This window comes from Aethalodelphis obliquidens, unplaced genomic scaffold (assembly GCF_003676395.1).
Source record: "Aethalodelphis obliquidens isolate GAN/ISIS:26980383/991018 unplaced genomic scaffold, ASM367639v1 scaffold86, whole genome shotgun sequence".
Taxonomy (NCBI): domain Eukaryota; kingdom Metazoa; phylum Chordata; class Mammalia; order Artiodactyla; family Delphinidae; genus Aethalodelphis; species Aethalodelphis obliquidens.
The window spans coordinates 5,382,593-5,403,044 of record NW_020838030.1 but is presented as its reverse complement, the minus strand read 5'-3'; the positions used below and the strand labels follow the sequence as shown (position 1 = coordinate 5,403,044).

Sequence of the window (20,452 nt, the reverse complement as noted above, 5' to 3'; positions counted from 1 at the left end):
GAGAGAGAGAGAGAGAGAGAGAGAGAGAGAGAGAGAGAGAGAGAGAGAGGGAGAGGAGGGGCAGTGTCTCATTAACCTGTGTCTTCATCATGAAGCACGGTCTAAGAAAATAAGAGGTCCTCAATATACACATTTCAAATATGATGGCCCATATGGCTTTTCGGAGAGAGATGCCTGAGCTGGAAGCCAGGAGCCCTGGGTTTTCTCACTCAACAGCTCACGATGTGTCCTTTGTAAAATCCCACTCAGCTTGCCTGGCACTCAGTTGGCTTGAGATAAAACCACTGGCTCCCTCTCTGCATCCCTGGGTTATCATCAGGATTGTAAGAGAGCAAAGACGTCAGAGTGCTTTGAAAAAAGTGTTAGAATAGAAATATGTGATGGTAGAAAAGACACATGTGATGATGTTTTTCTCTGAATGTTCAACCTGCCCCAGGTAAACTGTCAGGGCCACCAGATGAGCCTTTCTTTGAATCAGGTGCCACATGGAACTCAGTCTGGGTTAGTCTAGCCCAGACTCCTCCTGGGTACCTCCTGGGCAGCTGTAAATTTTTCAGCTGCCCAGGTGGAGAGGGAGCAGCTGGAGCCGTAGAGAGACGGAGCCCATGGAGCAAAAGGAGGAGCAATGGACTTGGAGTCAAGAGATGTGAGCTCCTGTTATGGACTGAATGTTTGTGTTGCCCCAGAAGTCATATGTTGACACCCTACTCCCAATGTGGTGGTGTTGGGACATGGGGCCTTTGGCAGGAAATTAGGATTAGATAAGGGTGAGAGGAAGGGAGCCCTCATGATGGGATTAGTGCCCTTGTAAGAGTCTCTAGAGCTTGCTTCCTCTCTCTGTTCCTCTCACTGTGGGAGGACACAAGGAGAATCAGGTGTCCGCAAGCCACAGGAGGGCGTTCACCGGAACCTCACCATGTCGACACCCTGATCTCAGGCTTCCAGCCTCCAGAAGTGTGAGGAAAAACATGTCTGTTTACAAGCCACCGGTCCGTGGTACTTTGTTATAGAAGCCCAAGTGGACTAAGGCAGTGCCCATCCCAGTTTTGCCACTAATTTGCTGTGAGATCTCGGGCAAATTAATTCCCTCTCTGAACCAAATCTCTCAGCCATAGTGAACTTCATAGACCAAGTAAATCCCCTCCCTCCCTTTCTTCCTCCCTTCCTCCTGCTCACTCACAAAGGCCCCACCTCTGCCCCGAGGGGGCCCAGTGTAGTAGGAATAAAATGACCAGACCCATACCCTGAGAGGGTACCTGGCAGATAGGTGGACCCTCTTAATAAAGGATCTACAAGACAGCAGGAAAAGGCTTCTCTGGACAGCCAGGACAGAGCACAGCACAGACCCTGTGCACTGAGCTCCAAAGAAGAGGCAGCCAGAGGTCAGGCTGGTTGGCCCTGGGGTCAAAGGGCAAGTCCAGGCATCCCCTGGAGACTCCTGCTTCCAAAAGCCATCGGGGGCAATGCCAAAGCATTAGCCTCATGCAGAGGGCCTGCAGCAGCTGCACTGGCCAGGGCCACACCCTAATTAGACATTTTCAGAGTGTGTCCAGTGGCCTGCTTGGCCGGACTGCCAGCTGGGGCTCCTGTTCTGTCTGGTGGCCTCGGTTAATGAAGCCATGAGGGGCTGACTGAGCTCATTACAGGCAATGCAAGGGAAGAGGGGATGCCCGCCCATGTTCCCCCCGTGCCCCGCCTCCCTCCTCTCCACCATGTTCACACCGAGAATGGGAAGAGAGCTGATTTCAAACCAAGAGGAAGGAGAGGGGCAGGAGCTGAGCTCCAGCCAGATCACACAGCCTGGATGGCTCCCATGACAGCACAGCCAGAGACATGGGTTTCTGCAGTGTGTCTGTGGTTTTAGGGGAGTGTTCAGAGTCCATGGCTATTCTCAGACCACACGCAGGCCCTTTCTTATCTCAGGCCAAGGAGGCAGAATGAGAGCAAAGGTTCAAATCTGTCACTTTCCAATAATTGGCCCACAGACATGTTTGTACAAGCCACTCAGTCAGAGCTTCGCTGTCCTCATCTCTAAGATGGGGTAGTAATACCCATCCAGCTCAGAGTAAGTACTCAGTTAATGTGCTCAATAAATCATCGCTGTTGTTTTTATTATCAAAAGGCAGGCAAGAAAAGGCACAAAATGTGAGCTTCTGAGTGGTGGGACTGCGAGTGATTTTTTTTTTTCTTCTACTTTTCTACATTTTCTAAATGGTATACAATGAGTATTTTACTTTTATCATTTAAAAAAGCACACACTTTCTCCAAAAAATATATCAGAAAAACAAGATTATGTATGAAAGGGCCCAGATAGTGCCTGGGAGGGAGTTATTAACAGAAGCATCCTCCTGCAATGAAAGTTTGAATAGATGAGATTGGGTGGAAAAACATGCATGGTATTTGCAAAAGTGTAATACATTTTTGCCCTTTAATAAAGCAATTTCTTCTCCCCAAATGTCAAGGGAAGAAGGCACAATAGTGAGTGTTCAAATGCTGAGGCACCGATTTAGGGAGATGTTGAGGGGAACTTAAAGGAACAGCACTCCCTGGCCAGAGCAGAATGCAAAAGACAGAGAGAGCAAGGTGGACGCAACTAAACAAAGGGTGGTCTATACACACAATGGAGTATCATTCAGCCTTAAAAAGGAAGGACATTCTGACACATGTGACAACATGGGTATACCTTGCGGACATTAGGCGAAGTGGAATAAGCCAGTCACAAAAGGACAAATACTGTATGATTCCACTAATATGAGGTCCATAGAGCAGTCAGACTCATAGAGATAGACAGTAGAATGGTGGGTGCCAGGGCGGGGGGAGAGGTAAATGGGGTATTATTTACAGGGTGCAGAGTTTCACACTTGTAAGATGAAGCAAGGGTTCTGGGGAAGGATGGGGGTGATGGTTGCACAACAGTGTGAATGTACTTAATGCCACACTCCTGTACATTTTAAAATATTTAAGGGCTTCCCTGGTGGCGCAGTGGTTGAGAGTCTGCCTGCCGATTCAGGGGACACGGGTTCATGCCCCGGTCCGGGAATTTCCCACATGCCGCGGAGCGGCTGGGCCCATGAGCCATGGCCGCTGAGCCTGCGCGTCTGGAGCCTGTGCTCCGCAACGGGAGAGGCCACAGCAGTGAGAGGCCCGCGTACAGCAAAAATATATATTTAAGATGGTAAACTTTATGTTATGTGTATTTTACCACAATTTAAAGCTACGTAGAGAGAAAAAAAGAGATCGAACCCAGGGGAAAGAAGAACGGGGCAGGCAGGATGAAACAAGTCTCTGGTCTCCTGGGGTTGAGGGCCATTCACTGGAGAGATGACCCACAGGGGAGGGGGACCTCCAGGGAGTACAGCGGAGGGGGAGACAGGTGTAGGAGGATGCATCCCGGTGAGGTCGTGGCTCCTGCCCACACTTGGCGGCTGGCACCGCGGGTTCTGAGCTAGGGGCATTTGCAGCTGGAGAACTCAGCCAGGGACGTGCCCAAGAGGACCAAGCCTCCCTCCCTCCTCGAAATCAGAGCTTGGGGTATGAGAAATTAGGCCCTGGAGGGTATGTGTAGGTAAATAAGCAACTAAGGCAGCAACTAAGCCTGGCACCGTCCTCCAGGGGAGGAAGGAAGGGGAATGCTTTGAGCATCTGTTTCACAGGGAAGAAATTCTGAGGCCATTGTGCTGAAGGAATGCAGACATGGGCTGGCTCACCCCCAGATAAAAGAGAACTGGGGAGAGTCAGGATGTCCTGAAAGGAGGTAGGCTGTCACCTTGGCCCAAATGGAAGACAGCGCAGAGCCTGGTGCTTGGTGGGATAATCACAACAGAACAATTTATTGAGCATTTAACTCTCTGTGACAAGCACTTCTCTTGGGTCCCTTGTGTATTCCCTTCAGCATCTTTATGGGTAGCAACTATTTCTAGCTTCACTTTATGCTGAGGAAGACTGAGGCTTGGAGTTGGAAGTCACCTGCAGACCCCGGGCCCTAGATGCACACCATTTGCCCCCAGTGAGTCCTTGCCTCATTTCTGCTTCAGCCCCAGCACTGCCTCCCACCGCCCCAGACCCCTGGCCCCTTCTCACTTGAACTGGTGCTCCCGGGAGCTGCGGATCTTGGAGGAGAAGCGCTCAGCCAGTTTCTCCAGGCTGCGGGAGTACTCAAGCTCGATCTCGGCTTTCCGGCGGAAAAACTCCTGGAGGTCCTGGAGCAGCTGCAGCCTCGACTCAGACTGCTGCTCCAAGCACTTGAACTGCTCCACCAGCTGCGTGCGGATCTCTGCGGACAGAGGCAAGAGCAGGCTGTTAGGCAATGGTGGGGAGAGCAGAGGGACCCACCCAGTCGACCCAATGCCAGTGGCCCAGGCACTGCAATACCATCTGCCACCCAGAGCCTCTCCAGACATTGGCAGGACGATTTGGCAAATGCCAGTTTTGGCCATGGTGTAACCCAGTGTTTTCCAAAGTTGAATCATTGCACGTCACCACCACGATTTTTGCCATATCCACACACGACCAGCATTATTATTTCTTCTGTATGATCTAGTAAATTTGCTCATTTTTCTTACTGGAAAGAACTTACAGTTTTATGTCATTATGACAAGTGTAAAACTAGAACGACTTGCCACCCTGATACACAGAAAATTTATTCAACAAAAACAGAAACTTTGTAAAATTCTCTCTAAAGACTACTGTTATCAAACGCCCTAAGCCTAAACTGCTCGATCTCCATCAACAAGAGGAATACAGGAGCATGAGAGGAGTTAAAGACAGACTTTCTCCAGGTATAGTCAGGACTGAGCGAGGGCTAAGTGTTTCAGTGTTATTCACTCTTAGGTTTCAGGGTTATTTAAGGCCATGCCTGTGTTCTACTCTGAATCACCTTGAATTCCATTGCATCAACATCTCAGGTATGTAGCCCAGACTTCAGGAAATCCTGACAGAGCAAATCAGGTCTGTGCAACCAGGGCAAAAGTTCATAAGCAGGGGCTAGAGATAAAAATCACAGCCAGATCCCAGTGGTTCTGCCACTGCTGCCATCTCCATGCATTAACCCCTTCCCTGCCATCCCACGAGCTGCTCAAGAGATCAGTCTCCCCACACTATGCTCACACCAACTCCCTGCTCAAAACTGCCCAAGGCACCCCCGCTCTGGCTGAGTATTACGTCCAACTCATTAGCACAGAATTCAAGGCCACCCATCACCTGGCCCCAAACTTCATTTCTCTGGATTTACCCCCAGTGGACTCTCCAAGCAATCCAAACCAGTCCCTGAGATGTCCAATTCCTCCTGCAGAAATGGGCCTCCTGTCTGAAAAGGTGGCCAGCACCATCTTAGCATCCTTTGGAGAAATGGTCTTCAAAGGGGGCAGCCCTACTCTGGGGCACTCGAAGCCTTCCCAAGGGGTGCACAGGCAGGAAGTGTTACAAAGGAATCGGTTTGAGATCCTGTTTCCATTCTCACTCTTTCCTCCTCTGCCTGAGAATGTGCCTCAGCATCTCTCCTTTCCCACCTCACTCTTTACAACCGTCCTCTCTCTTTGCAGAAGAAAGACTAACTTCTCCGTCGTCCAGAATCTGGCTATGGTGCAGTGCCCCAAAGTGTCAAGACAGACTTTGAGGACGATTTAGAATGTTGGTGCTCGCAAATCTTCTTTAACCTAGTTCATAAATCCTCGCTCCTCAAAGTGTGGTCCATGGACCAGTAGCATTAGCATCACCCATAGACTTATTAGAAACACAGAACCTCAGGTCCCAACCCAGACCTCCTGAATCACAATCTGCATTTTAACAAGATCCCTGGATGGTCCTTATGCACCTTAAAGCCATCAACCATTCATCCACATCATTATGAGAAGTATTTCCCATACTGTCTTACTTTTTATTTTTAGTATTTATCAAATTATAAAACATTGATATTATTTTGATGAACTGTATGATAAATCAATCTGAAATAAAGATACTTAGGGTTTTATGGCCAAAGGAATTTTTTTTAAAGGTCCATTTCAATTTAAATACATATTTTGGGCAAAAAGAATAGAGCAATCAATAAAAAAGTTCAGGGACTTCCCTGGTGGTCCAGTGGTAAAGAATCTGCCTTACAATGCAGGGGACGCGGGTTCGATCCCTGGTCAGGGAATTAAGATCCCACATGTCACGGGGCAACTAAGCCCGTGCGCCACAACTACTGAGCTTGTGTGCCTCAAAGAGAGAGCCCACGTGCCGCAACTAAGACCTGACACAGCCAAAAAAGAAATAAAATAAATAAATAATAAGTAAAAAAATAAAAAAGTTCAAGCATAAAAATATATTACAATAAAATTCTGTGAAGGAAGTAGAAGGAAATTATGAGCTCAAGAAGGTAAAGACAGGAACAATGTAAATGTAAAATTTCTGCCTTGTATAGGTCATTTTTGATGAGTGGTGGTGGATACCAATATATTGTGGTATTTATCTTATCACCTGGTAATTCCACTCATGGATCATACCCCAAAGAAATCAGTGTTTATGTCTACAAAAAAATATGGAAAAATACTCATAGAAGATTTATAGCTAAATATTAGAAACAACCCAAAATGTCCATTAAGAGTAGATAAGAAAAAAAAAAAAGAGTAGATAAGATTTTTTTTTCAGTAGGGCAATTTATTTCAAAATGCTTGTCACTCTTAAAATAGTAAAGTAAATTTATGCAAAGAGTAGGTAAGATTTTTTAAATGTGAGATATTCATTCAATGGAATACTATACGATAAGGAAAAAATGAACTACTGCTTGCTACCTGCTTAACTCTCCTTATGTTGACGGAAAGAAGGAAGAAAAAATGAGATCATGCAAAAATAGTTTATGGTGATAGAGGTCAGAGAAATGATCACCTTTGGGGGATACTGACTGAGAGGGGATGTGAGGGTACATTCTGGAATGCTGGAGATAGACTATCAAGGTTACACCTTGATCTGGGTGGTAGGCACACTGGTAAAAATGAACTGAGCTGCACACTTAAGATCTGGGCATTCTACTGTTTATAAGTGATACTTCAATAAAAAGGCAAACTAAAAATTGCTGTTATTTAGTTTCCATTTGATACATTTAAGAGAGTAGGGTAATTTTGCTTTAAGAGGTCAATATTTACAACACGGCAGAAATGATATCCTTTGTAACTATTTAAACTTCTAATGAAACATTTCAGATGTCAAGTTAAAATGTGTGGGGCAAAAGAGATTTTTTCCCCCAAAGTTCATTTAGAGGGTAGGCAAGCAAAAAAGTTTTAAAACCAGTGCTTTAGAGCCCAAGCTCTGCTCCTCCCAGGAAGTCCTGGACAGCTCAGCCCTCATGACCCTCCTATGAACTCCCTTGGTACTTGCAATTAGTCTCAGACCGCCTCGTACTATTTTTTTAATTCTTCATGTATGCGCGTCATATCGCCTTAGCTCCCCGAATGAAATTTAAGTTCTAACAATGGATTCTCCCAGCACACATGGTATGTCAGTATCTGTATAGCAAATTACTATTTGCCTTTACCAAGTGCTTTTACCCAAGGACATCAATTGCTGTGATTATGGGAATCTCACCCAACACACACACACACACACACACACACACCACACAAGCACCATACACACACCACACATACACCAGACACACATACAACACACGCCACACACTCACACAAAACGCACACACTCACCATGCACGCGTTTACACACACCACACACAACCCACCACAGATACACACACCATACACAAACCACATACATATACCACACAAACTCATATACCACACATACACCACAACCACCACACACACACTACAAACACACCACACACACACCACACATGTCCACATGCACACTCACACACATACACCACACACATTCACACACACCACACATACACTATTCCCACACCAGACATGGATATTATTATTATCCATTTTTACAGATGAAGAAACCAAGGCTTCTGTGTGAACCAATCAGGAACTTGTCCAAGGTCACATTTTGTTCTGTGAACTGTAACAATCTACGCAGGCACTCCTTGACACAGCCTACTTGTTAAATTGGATTGAGATGCCTTCACTCCACAAGTGCAAACCCTGCCATATCAACACATAGTTACAAAAATGCTTTCTAAATATGTTTTTTTTGATGGGAACCATTTTTAAAGTCTTTACTGAATTTGTTACAATATTGCTTCTGTTTTTATGTTTTGGTTTTTTGGCCCGGAGGCATGTGGGATCTTAGCTCCCCAACCAGGGATCGAACCCGCACCCACTGCATTGGAAGGCGAAGTCTTAACCACTGGACCACCAGAGAAGTCCCTAAATATTTTTAAAATTACTTGTAGACCGTCCACTATTTAGGACTCATAATAACCTTAATAATTACTGTGAGCACTTACAGAGCACATCATGTGTTCCACGCCTGACGCTGAGTTCTCTGGATATTTATCTCACAGAATCTGTATAGCACCCCCTCTAAGGTGGGTGCTACTAGTATTCCCCCACTTTTTCCCCATAGATGAGGAAGTGGAGGCTCAGAGGTAAGCAGTCTCTGGTCATAACAGCTGATGTGTGGCAATTAAGCTAAAAATCAAGCCCAGCTCCTTCAGATGGGAGCAATGACCCTCCCAACTCCTCACTTAACTGAGGCCATACTACTTGCTTTAAAAGACTTGAATCTAACTTCTTGTGTTCAATACACAAGAAGTTGTGTATTCAACTTCCTGTATCCTTTTTGTAACAAGATGGTGGGCTAAAGAGATATTACTTATCAAAAATGCTGCAGCCACTGCCTTCCTCCATTATAGGGCATGATCAGGAGCCAATGTTCTCAGATTTTAGAGGAAAATCTCATAAATCACACTGTGCTGACAGATGATTTGGAAGCAGCAGAGAAACCTCCCCCAGTTCACACAAGCAGCTGGAGGCTCTAGCAGCTTGGACGGCTCAGAGTCAAGTCTTTCTAGCAGGAAATGCCCTGGCAGGAGCCGGACTGCAGCCTGCTGGTGCTGTAGAACCCTGCAGGGATTTGACTACCCATCTCCTTATCTCTAACTCCCTTCCAACTTGCTCTTCCTTGGAGCCAGCACAGATTTGGTTTTTCTCCTGGAAGATTTCAAAAGGAGGGGGAAATAAATAAATAAATAAAACAATTGCTCACAAGGCACAGACTTCATTCAGAAGACTGTCCCCTAGGAGTGGTTCCAGGCTCAGCACAGCACTGAGTGGCAGAAAAATCAAAGGGGGTTGGGCAGGGAGGAGAAGGGGCTTGGAAAGTCGGAAAAGGCTTTGATATCAGAACCTTAGAGCTGCAGGGGACCTGCATGACTCCTGGCGCAGCCTCTGGTTTTACAGACAGAGGCGTGAAGCCCAGAGAAGGTCTCTTGAAGCACAGCTCTCCCTGTGTTGCTCTCCTGATAAAACTCTCCGTGGAGTAATAGGGGAGAACAAATCCTACTCCATATTTGATGTGCTTCTTTTACTTTAACCTTTGTATTCTATTGCTTTTGCTACAAGTTAACCATGAAAAGAATGTTGCCTATGGCCTGAAATATACAGGATAGCCCTTCTCAAGTCTCCGGCCTTTAAAGGAATAACACTCTTCCATTCATATAGAGATAAAAAAGTTGCAGAACAGAGAATAACATTTGTCCTGCTGGAGGTTTACAAACACTGTGACCAGGCCTGCATAAACAGCTGCAGGAACAAAGGATTCAAAGGATTCCTGCGCCAAGAAGTTTGCAACCACCAACCACACCCCCTCCCCTTTTAGTAAGAAAGAAGCCTGAATCCTGACTGGGGGAAGATGGTCCTTTGGGACACTAGTCCATCATCTTCTCAGTCTCCTGGCTTTCCAAATAAAGTCACTATTCCCTGCCACAACAACCCGTCTCTCAAATTACTGGCCTGTTGTGCCGCGAGCAGGACGAGCTTGGACTTAGAAAGATTGCTTACAGGATAGAGGCCAAACGCCTCCGACGTTCAGAGTCCAAGAGTCGACAGCCTGCCTAACCACCCCCCTTAACACTCCCGCTTATTGTGCAAGCAACAGTCTCACCCAAGACCATGGCGCCTGCACCAATGCTACCACCCATGGCGATACTCAGGTGACCCACGTTCCAGGAGGACAAGTTTCCTCACACTCTTCACCCCACTCACAACCACAGCCTCACAAGCAGAGGGAGCAGGGAGATTCTTCAGATCCAAGGTAATTAAGAATTCTTTTTTTTTTAATTTAATTTAATTTTGATTCTTTTCCCTCTCTTTTTTTAAATTTTATTTATTTATTTTTGGCTGCATTGGGTCTTTGTTGTGGTGCGCGGGCTTCTCATTGCGGTGGCTTCTCTTGTTGTGGAGCGCGGGCTCTAGGTGCACAGGCTTCAGTAGTTGTAGCACATGGGCTCAGTAGTTGTGGCTCACGGGCTCTAGAGCACAGGCTCAGTAGTTGTGGCACACGGGCTTAGTTGCTCCATGGCATGTGGGATCTTCCAGGACCAGGGTCTGAACCCGTGCCCCCTGCATTGGCAGGCGAGTTCTTTTTTTTTTTTTTTTTTTGCAGTACGCGGGCCTCTCACTGCTGTGGCCTCTCCCGTTGCGGAGCACAGGCTCCGGACGCGCAGGCTCAGCGGCCATGGCTCACGGGCCCAGCCGTTCTGTGGCATGTGGGATCTTCCCGGACCAGGGCACGAACCCGTGTCCCCCACATCGGCAGGCGGACTCTCAACCACTGCGCCACCAGGGAAGCCCAGGCAGGCGGATTCTTAACCACTGCGCCACCAGGGAAGCCCTCTATTTTTTTTTTTTTTTAATTAATAGACTATTTTTAGAGCAGTTTTAGGTTTAAAGAAAAATTAAGCAGAAAGTACAGAGTTCTCATATAACCTCCCTCACTCTCCTGAACAGATCCACCTATTATTAGCCTCTTGCATTGGTGTGGTACATTTATTACAACTGATGGACAATACTGATATATTATTATTAACTAAAGTCCATAGATTACATTAGGGTCACTCTTGTGTTTTACATCTATGGTTTTAAAAAATGCATAATGTCATGTAGGCATCACTACAGTATTATAGAGAGTATTTTCACTGCCCTAAAAATCCCCTATGCTCCATCTAGTCATCCTTTCCTCCCTCCTCGTCCTAACCCCCAGCAACTACTCATCTTTTTACTATCTCTGTAGTTTTGCCTTTTTCTAAAGGTCGTATAGTTGGAATCATACATTATGTAGGCTTTAAAACTGGCTTCTTTTACTTAGTAATATGCACTTACGGTTCTTTCATGTCTTTTCATGGCTTGATAGCACATTTCTCTTTATTGCTGCATAATATTCCATTATTTGTAATAATATTTATGGTTTCTGTATCCACTCACCTTTTTGACAATTATGAATATTTTCTGCAAGCTTTTGTGTAAACATAAGTCATCACCCCATCTGGATAAATACCTTTTTGTTAAGTAATAGACTAAATTTAAGAGCAGTTTTAGGTTTACAGGAAAAAGAGGGAATTCTAGTTTTAAAACACAGGAGTTTTAAAAATTAGTACAAAATTCAAAAAGTAGAAAGTGTATAAAGAGGAAGTTCTCTCTTCCACCCTTGTTCACCAGCCACCTAGTCCCTCTCTAGCAAGGTAACCAAGTTTCCAAGTTTATGTTTCTAGAAATAACTGCATATTTCAAAAACATTATTTCCCCTGTTTTTATACATATTATATAGCATGACATTCACAGTGTTCTGTACTTTCTTCTTTTAAGAATACATTGTAAGGGACTTCGCTCCAATGCAGGGAGCACAGATTCAATCCCTGGTTGGGGAACTAAGATCCCGCATGCTGCATGCTGCAGCCAAAAACAAAACAAAACAAAACACACACACACAAAATACACTGGGGAACTCAATCCATGTCATTTTATAAAGAACTTCCACATTCCTTTTTACAGCACTATAGAATTCCATATTCTATATTCTATATTCCAGATGTACAATTTTTTTAGCCAGTCCCCTTTCCTGGACCTTTAGGTTGTTTGTAATTGTTTACCACCATAAAAAGTGCTAGAATAAACAGCCATATACAAGCCTCATTTTGCACACCTGCAGGGATGTCACCTGTGTGATGAATTCTTCACATAGAAGTGCAGATCAAAAGGCACTGATGTTAGCATTTTGAGATTGCAGAAGTGCCCTTCCCTGAAATTTCACCAACTTGTACTCCCAGCAGAAATTTATGAGAGGGTCACAGGGACTATTAGAAACCTGACACACTGGGATTTACTTCAAAATAACCTTGGGTAGGGGACCAGGGAGTGGTAGCAATATAGGTAAAAAACATGATTGGCCTTGAGTTGATTGGTGAAGTTTAGCTGTAGTGATGAACATGGGGAAGAGGCTTCTTATACTATTCTCTCTAATTTTGTAATGTTTGAAACTTTCCGTAATAAAAAGGAGAACAAAGAAAGTCAGGCAAGGCCAGAAATATGATACAGAGCCTGCAGCTCTGGTTAACAGGTCTGACCAGTTAGAAATTAAGAATGCCAATAACTTGTCCCTAGAGGCCTCTGCCCCTATCCTGCAGCGGGCTCTCCTGGGCTAGAAGGAGGGGCCAGAGCACGACCCTCAGAGCAGGCCCCGCTCAATTCTCATCCTTAGACCCTGTCCTGCGAATGTGGTAACTTTTCTGACACTCCCTGGGACGGTGAGGCCCCACTTTCACAGTCTGTGTCCGTCCTGAAAATCAAGATCAAGTGTTTTGCGCTCTGCTCCCCAGAGGTGGCTGGTGTACCCTCCCCAGGATAAAGTTTCAGGAGCTAACAAGGAGGATGGTATGTTACACAACTACGCACAATCCTGCCTGAGGCTGGCACTATTCTCATTCCTACTTTATAGATGAAGCAATTGAGATGCAAGGAGGGGGTGTGAGTGCCTATGGTCACCCAGAAAGTGGCAGAGCCAGGGCTCAAATCCAGAGTAAGGGGCAGACAGGAGCCAAGATGACCCAGTCTCCAGGTCAGGGTGCTTTCCCTGGGGGATGTCCCAACGCCCCCTCTTGCAGGGATCATGTCCCACTCCACCTCCTGTCTCCACCCCCCACTCCATCTGTCATCTCTGTGCCATTCTCACTGGTTCTGGCTGTCATCGTGTCCCCCAGTGCAATCTGACCTTGACCTCAGGCCCTCCTGTGATAGAAGAAGACATCAGTTCAAAGCCTGGCCCTGCCACATATTCAGCAGGTGAACTCGGGAACATTTCCTCATTTCCCAGGGACTCAGTTCCCCCTGTAAAATGGGGATGATAGTAATCTACCACATATTGTTGTTAAGGGTTGATAAGTGACCATGGAGAAAGCTCTTAGTACAGTGCTTCATCTATATCAGCACTGCACACAGTGGCCACTAGCCACACGTGGCTATTTAAATTTGATCAAAATAAAACATTCATTCCTCAGTGGCACGTGCCACTTTTCCAGCGCTCAAAAGCACGTGTGGCTAGTGGCTACTGTATTGGACAGCACAGAATATTTCCATCACTGAAGAAACTTCTATTGGATAGCACTGTATGAGAGGCTCAGTAATGGTTAGCTATGATTCTCATTTATTGTTATTGCTTTCTGTGGCCATTTCTCATATCCTCAGATGGAATAAAGTCCTAAGGCAGGGGTGACACCCATGTTTTATTACTCAGAATTTGCGCTCAGTGCTTCCAACAAGAGCAGTGTAATGGGGCCCGCGAGGCCCTCACAACAGTGTGATGGAGACCCACTCTCATTGCCGCCAGCCCAACGCCCAGCATCCTGAGGGGTCCACAGCCATCCGCCTCTAGCCTTAGGAGAAGCAGTGTGGCAGAGTGGATGGACGCAGCAGAGTCTGGACTCCAACTGCTCTCATGAGTTTGACTGTTGTCTCTGCCAGAGGCCATCATGAGGTCTTGGGCCAACGAGTCATTTTCTCTGAACCGTTTTCCCATCTGTAAAAGGCAGGTAACTGTGCTTATCCTGCAGCATTGCTGCAAAGATCAAAAATAATGTGTAGAATGTGCCAGGCACCTAGAAGACCCTCGGCAAACAGCCACCACCGAGAGGTGGCATGACACAGCAGGAAGGGCACAGCTCCCAGGCTTTGGGGAGAGCCAGCCTGGACTCCAAACCTGGTTTTCTCCACTTTGCAGAAGTCGCCTTGGCTCTCTGAGTCTCTTTTCTAGTCTATAAAATGGAGAATAATAATACCTTCCTGGTGGGTTTGTCAAAAGGGCGAGAGGTGGTGTGCATATAAAGCCCCTGGCTTGGTGCCTGGTACATAGCAGGTAGGCAATAAATGGCAGGAGGACTTCCCTGGTGGCGCAGTGGTTAAGAATCTGCCTGCCAATGCAGGCGGCATGGGTTCGAGCCCTGATGCGGGAAGATCCCACATGCTGTGGAGCAACAACACCTGTGCGCCACAACTACTGAGCCTGCGCTCTAGAGCCCGCGAGCCACAACTACTGAGCCCGCGTGCCACAACTACTGAAGCCCGAGCGCCTAGAGCCCGTGCTCCGCAACAAGAGAAGCCACCGCAGTGAGAAGCCCACGCACCGCAACAAAGAGTAGCCCCCACTCGCCGCAACTAGAGAAAGTCCGCGTGAAGCAACGAAGACCCAACGCAGCCAAACATAAATAAATAAATATATATTAAATAAGTAAATAAATAAATGGCAGGAATGAGACATCACTATCGCTGCAGCCACGTAGAGTGAGGCTGGGGCACGCTGGGCACTGAGCTAGCTGATTCCCAGGCTCAAGTCACGCCCTCTGTCCACCACCCCACAAGGACCATGTATCACCCCGGGACACCGTGGTGTATCATCCTGCGGCCTGTCGGCACTACGTTCCCTCTTCCTTCCCTGCCTCTGTGCCAGCCTGGGCCCACGTTTCTTTCCTTCTCTGGGTCCTGCATAAAAGTCTCCACGACCCCAGCACGGGCTCTGCACCCCAGCCACTTCACCCAGCCTCGTGAACGTAAAGATGCAGCTCGTCGTGGGGCCCCACGCCCCGGAGGGCACCCAGCTCCGGGCTGCTGTCAGGGCAGAATTCGCGCACAGCCCTTTCCCTGCAACCACTGCCGCCATGCGACCAGCTCCGCCCCGCCCGACCAGTAGAGCCAGCCTCCCCCTGGAAGCAAGCTTCTCTCTGCAGGCTCCAACCGGCTCACAGCACCTTGCATTATCTCTCTCATTTTGCCCAGGACCTCTACTAAAGACTTAAGTCCGTCCTTCATTAACCTTGACCAAGCCCCTTCGCATCCTACATCGCTTCTGACCACAGAAGAGGGCGGCAGGGAAGGATGAGGAAATTGAGGCCCAAGAGAAGGTAAAGGACCTGTGGGAATCACAGGATTCAATTCCGGCTGGCCTGACCCTGCCAGGTGCTGCCCTGGTCTAGCTCTGCTCCCCACCCATCTGAGGGAATCAGACCCAGAATGAGATTGTTTCTCAAATCTTAGCACGGCCTCAGCCCTGATAAGTGGGCCACTGGGTGATGCGGTGCCAAGAGCTGGGTCTGGGATCAGAGTTGCTGAGTTCAGAGCCTGGCCTTGAAGTTCGCTAGCTGTGTGAACTTCAGCAAATCAGCCTCTCTGGGCCGTGGCTTTCCCATCTGCAAAATGGAACGAATAACAGCAGACAATTATGGCACTTCGTGCTTCCCACTAACTGTCTCCTTCTTCAAGCAAAGCAGTGAATATTATGCTACAGCCTTAGGAAGAGGTCGCTACTACTGTTATACCATTGGATAGACTGAGGCACAGAGAGGTGAAGTGATTTGCCTAATTTCATCTAAACATTAAGGAGGCTTTTGGCTCCAAATCATGTATCACTTGCCAGAGGTGTTTCCTGCGCGCTTACCGTATGTACTATACCAAGTCAGCCAAGTTTTTACACTCTGTCTTTAGCCATCTCACAATTACTCGGGGTAGCAAAGGTCAGGCTTAGAACAGATAATCAAAGCACATCAACCCCTGAGGCCTCCCTGAAACAAAATTATATCCGCTTCCAGCTTTCTGGGGAGTGGGGGAACACATATGTTGGAAAGCAGCTGGGTGAAGTGACTGGCATTTCCCCCTCTGCTTCTGTTGATGAACATGGGGAAGACCATGTGCCTCCCCCACAAAGGAAACAGAGTATATGAGCTAGTGTTCTGAAAAAATAAGAACTATTTAATGATGATGATGATAATGCTGTCAGCCAGGAAAATCTTCCTCTAAGAGGAAATTATATGGTCCCAAAGAAACTAGGGAATTAGCACTGGATATACATTCATAGTTGAAAAGATGGGAGACGAGATTCCCACTTCCCACTGTGGTCCAATAGCACAGATCCAGCTCTGCGGCCCGGTGGGCATCCCTACCTGGATTGCGAAGCCAGGTCCCTTGAGGAGAGTTCAAAGCGGAGTGGGTGGGAGAGAGGGTTTCCCTACAGCATCTGGGCTGTGTCCAAACAACAGCCATTCCTTCTCATGAAGAAGTCAGACGGAAGTTGCCTCCCCACCTTCCAGATGTTCAGTGAAAAGCAAAGAACGGTCAGAATAAGGCCACGCCTCCTCCTACCAGAAGCTCTCAGTTAAAATTGGACATGATCAGTTTCAACACGACATTAATATTCACGACTTTGTTGCTCAATGGTTCTTGAAGGATCAGATGTATTTAAATGGGAAAAGGTCAGGAATCATTAATGCTGAATTTCCAGCTGCATCCTCTGACCAAAGACGCTTTTCTTTGTGTTTCCAATCCTACCCTGCTCCCAGAACTCAGAAGTCAGAGAACTGGAGACCCCTGGAAACATCTGTTTCCTAAACTTCAGAGCCATTTTCACAGTGTGTCCTCTCTAAAAACCATCTATCCTATATTTATTTAATATATATTTTTAAATCACCTCACTTTTTACAGAGGATACTTTACAGTATTGACATAAATGGAAAAACCTGAGTCACTCTCCATTGATGGAAGGTAACTGTAAAAATAAATACAATGATCAGAAAATAATGTTATTCAATTCTGCCTAGATTCTGTAGCCTGAGACCAGATTTCTTTCTTTTTCGTTTTTTTTAATTAATTTATTTTATTTTTGGCTGCATTGGGTCTTTGCTGCGCATAAGCTATCTCTGGTTGTGGCGAGCAGGGGCTACTCTTCGTGGCGGTGCGCGGGCTTCTCATTGCGGTGGCTTCTCTTGTTGCGGAGCATGAGCTCTAGGCACGCAGGCTTCAGTAGTTGTGGCACGCGGGCTCAGTAGTTGTGGCTCGTGAGCTCTAGAGCACAGGCTCAGTAGTTGTGGCGCATGGGCTTAGTTGCTCTGCGGCATGTGGAATCTCCCTGGGTCAGGGCTCAAACCCGTGTCCCCTGATTGGCAGGCGGATTCTTAACCACTGCGCCACCAGGGAAGCCCATCCAGCTTTCTTTTTGATAAAAGGAGTCTGGTAAGTATTGAAGGAAGTGTTGAAGACACACAAGCACCTAACAGCAATTTTCTCCTTAAGAGGGGTTGAAGGAGAATTAACAAAGGAAATAAGTTATCTGTTTCTGTGAGTCAACACTATTTAGTTCTGTCCCTGTGAACCACCTAAAATTACCCTATATATACACCATCAGTGGTGCTCATCCCTCACTTCAGGAAACAGCAATTGGTCTAGTTCCTTAATTCACAAAAGGGAAACTGAGGAACAGAGAGCCTTACCCCAATGTGGTACCAGAACCTGGGTCTCCCAGCTTCTTAGCCACTGCTCAGCTCTTTTGACTACAGTTCTTCATATACAAGTCCTTTCTGCTCTGTTGTGACAACAGGCAGCTAGTACAATGTCAGTGTCTACCACCAAATTGGTTCCTCACAAATATTTTTAAATGAATATATTAGCCAGTCAGAAGAAACAGTGCATTGTGGAAGGTTGAATAATGACACCCCCGCAAGGATATTCATCTCCTAATCCCTAGAACCTGTGAATATTACCTTAAATGGCAGAAAAGGACTGTGCAGATATGATTAAATTAAGGATCTTGAGATGAGCAGATTATCCTGAATTACCCAGGTAGACCCTAAATGGAATCACGAGTGTCCTTATAGGAAAGAGAAAGAAAGAGATTGGCACAGACAGAAGAGGAAGAGGTGATGAGACTACAGAGGCAGAGATTGGAGTGATGCAGCCACAAGCCAGGGAACGCTGGCAGCCACCAGAAGCTGGAAGAGACAAGGAATGGATTCTCCCCCAGCATCTCTGGAAGGAGTAAGTGGGGTCCCCTGACAACATCCTTATTTTGGCCTGGTGAAACTGACTTCAGACTTCTAGCTTCTACAACTGTGAGAGAATTAATGTGTGTTGTTTTAAGTCACCAGATTAGTGGTAATTTGTTACAGCAGCCATGGGAAACTTATACAGTGTACATTATTACCACTTTGAAAGCTCTAAAGAATTACAGAATATGGTCTAAGCAGTGCATGATATAGAAATTCAGATGACCAGAAGAGGGAGGGACCTTGGGGTGCTGGAGAGCTAGCTGAGACCTCATGAAGGAGGAGAGCTGAGGCGGGATTTGTAGGATCCAGAGAAGCAGAGAGAAGGAGCTGGGCATTATATTATACAAACCCACAAGCATTTCCTGACTGCCTACTATGTCTGTGTTAAAGGACAGGAGGATCTGAGATAGAAATAACATGTACAACAGGATCCCTGCCCTCAAGGAAGTACCAGTGTACTGGGAGGATAAGGCATACCTAGGTGAAAAAAAAAATTAGCAATATGAATTGGAATAATTCCCTTTCTAGGATCAGAGGAATACACCCAAAAATGTGCAGGAATTTTTATCACAACATTATTTATAAAAGTAAAAACTTGGACACAACACAACATAATCCAACAACAGGGGATTGGTTAAATATCCTCATACATCCATGCGATAAACTTCTCTGCAGTTTAAAAATCAGTGCTGTATAATAGTTAATGACATAATGATATAATAGTTATTATAGTTAATATAGTAGTTAATAGTTACAGTAGTTAATATGTAATTAATTGGAAAGTTAAAGTTAATTGGAAAATGCCCATAATATATAGTTAAATAACAAAAGTGGGTTACAAAAATAGGAGGTATAATTTAGTCTTCCCAAAATATAACTATAGCTATTTATACACAGAGCAAAACTAAAGAATATACAGCGAAGTGTTAATTGTGGTTACCTCTACGTGGTGGGATTACAGATTGATTTATTTCTTGGATAAATATTTCCTGAGCACCTAGGTGCTAAGCCATGGCTTGGCAAATTTTTCCTAAGGGGCTAGATAGTAAATATTTTAGGTTTTGCAGGCCATACAGTCTCTATTGCAACTACCCAATCCTACTCTTGTAGCACAAGAGTAGCCACAGACAGTATGGCAATGAATACACATGGCTGCGTTTCAATAAAACTTTATTTATAAGAACAGGCAATGGGCCACATTTGACCCATGGGACCAAGGTTGCCAACACCTGCACTAATCCCTGTGCTTTTCTATTTCTATATTTTTCAAATCCTCTATATAATAGACATTACACCTCTAATATGGGGAGGGGCAGTAAATTTTAAAAAACACTCACTATCGGGAATTCCCTGGGAGTCCAGTGGTTAGGATTCCAGGCTCTCACTGCCAAGGGCCCGGGTTCGGGAACTAAAATCCCACAAGTTGAGCAGCGCAGCCAAAAAAAAAAAGGATTAAAAAAAGAGTTTCTTAAAAACAAAAAACAGCTTACTATCAATTGGCCCTGGAAAGGCCATGGTTGGGTCTAGTAGGGTAGCAACCTCAAATATCTCCAGGGGTTAGGCAGGTAACAAAAATGTGATTAGAGACCTTGCATAAAACAACACAGAGAGCACAGATTTCACCAAATATATTCAAATTCACTCTTTAATATTAATGCTGTATCTGCTAAACAAAAGTGATCTATAAACCTCTAGTTTATGACTCCAGCAAATGTCACTTTAGCTAGTGCCAGCCCTGATTCAAACCCAGAGCATGACAGACCCCACTGTGCCATAGCTGTCCCCACCTTGACCCCATTAACTCATGTTGAAATGACCAGCCGGGGCCAGAGCTGCTAATCTTCATTGAGAATGTGCCTCCGGCCATGTGTGCATTCACCTGACAGTAATAGGATGCAGGATGAATTTCCTTGACCTTCTGATGAGAATGCCACATGGAAGAATATCCAAGGCCTCAGTGAAGCCCAAATATTTTATGCACATTGCAGCTACTGCTCACGAAGTCTTGCCATGGGATGGAAAGGCACTACATCAGGCTGAGTGATTTATGTTTCTGAAAGCTACGTGAATTATTGCCCATTACCTCGTTCTGGCAACTTTGCAAATTCTTGCCAATTGATTTTTGGAAAGAAGAGAATGAGAAACAAGGTGGGTTGCTCCTCTGTGTGTGTGTGTGTGTGTGTGTGTGTGTGTGTGTGTGTGTGTGTGTGT

At 45.9% G+C, this 20,452-nt stretch overlaps 1 protein-coding gene across 5 annotated transcripts in view; it reads right to left on the bottom strand.

Moving 5' to 3' along the window:
- SRGAP3 (SLIT-ROBO Rho GTPase activating protein 3) overlaps positions 1 to 20,452 on the bottom strand; it is a 252,356-nt gene that overhangs the window by 131,579 nt on the left and 100,325 nt on the right. For all 5 annotated transcript variants that reach the window (XR_003430173.1, XR_003430175.1, XR_003430174.1 and 2 more), the window contains exon 2: positions 4,081 to 4,273. Coding sequence is in view for 2 of the 5 variants with exons in the window: in XM_027093960.1 (XP_026949761.1) it covers positions 4,081 to 4,273 (193 nt within the window). In the remaining 3 variants the exon portion in view is untranslated. The remainder of the gene's footprint in view (positions 1 to 4,080; positions 4,274 to 20,452) is intronic.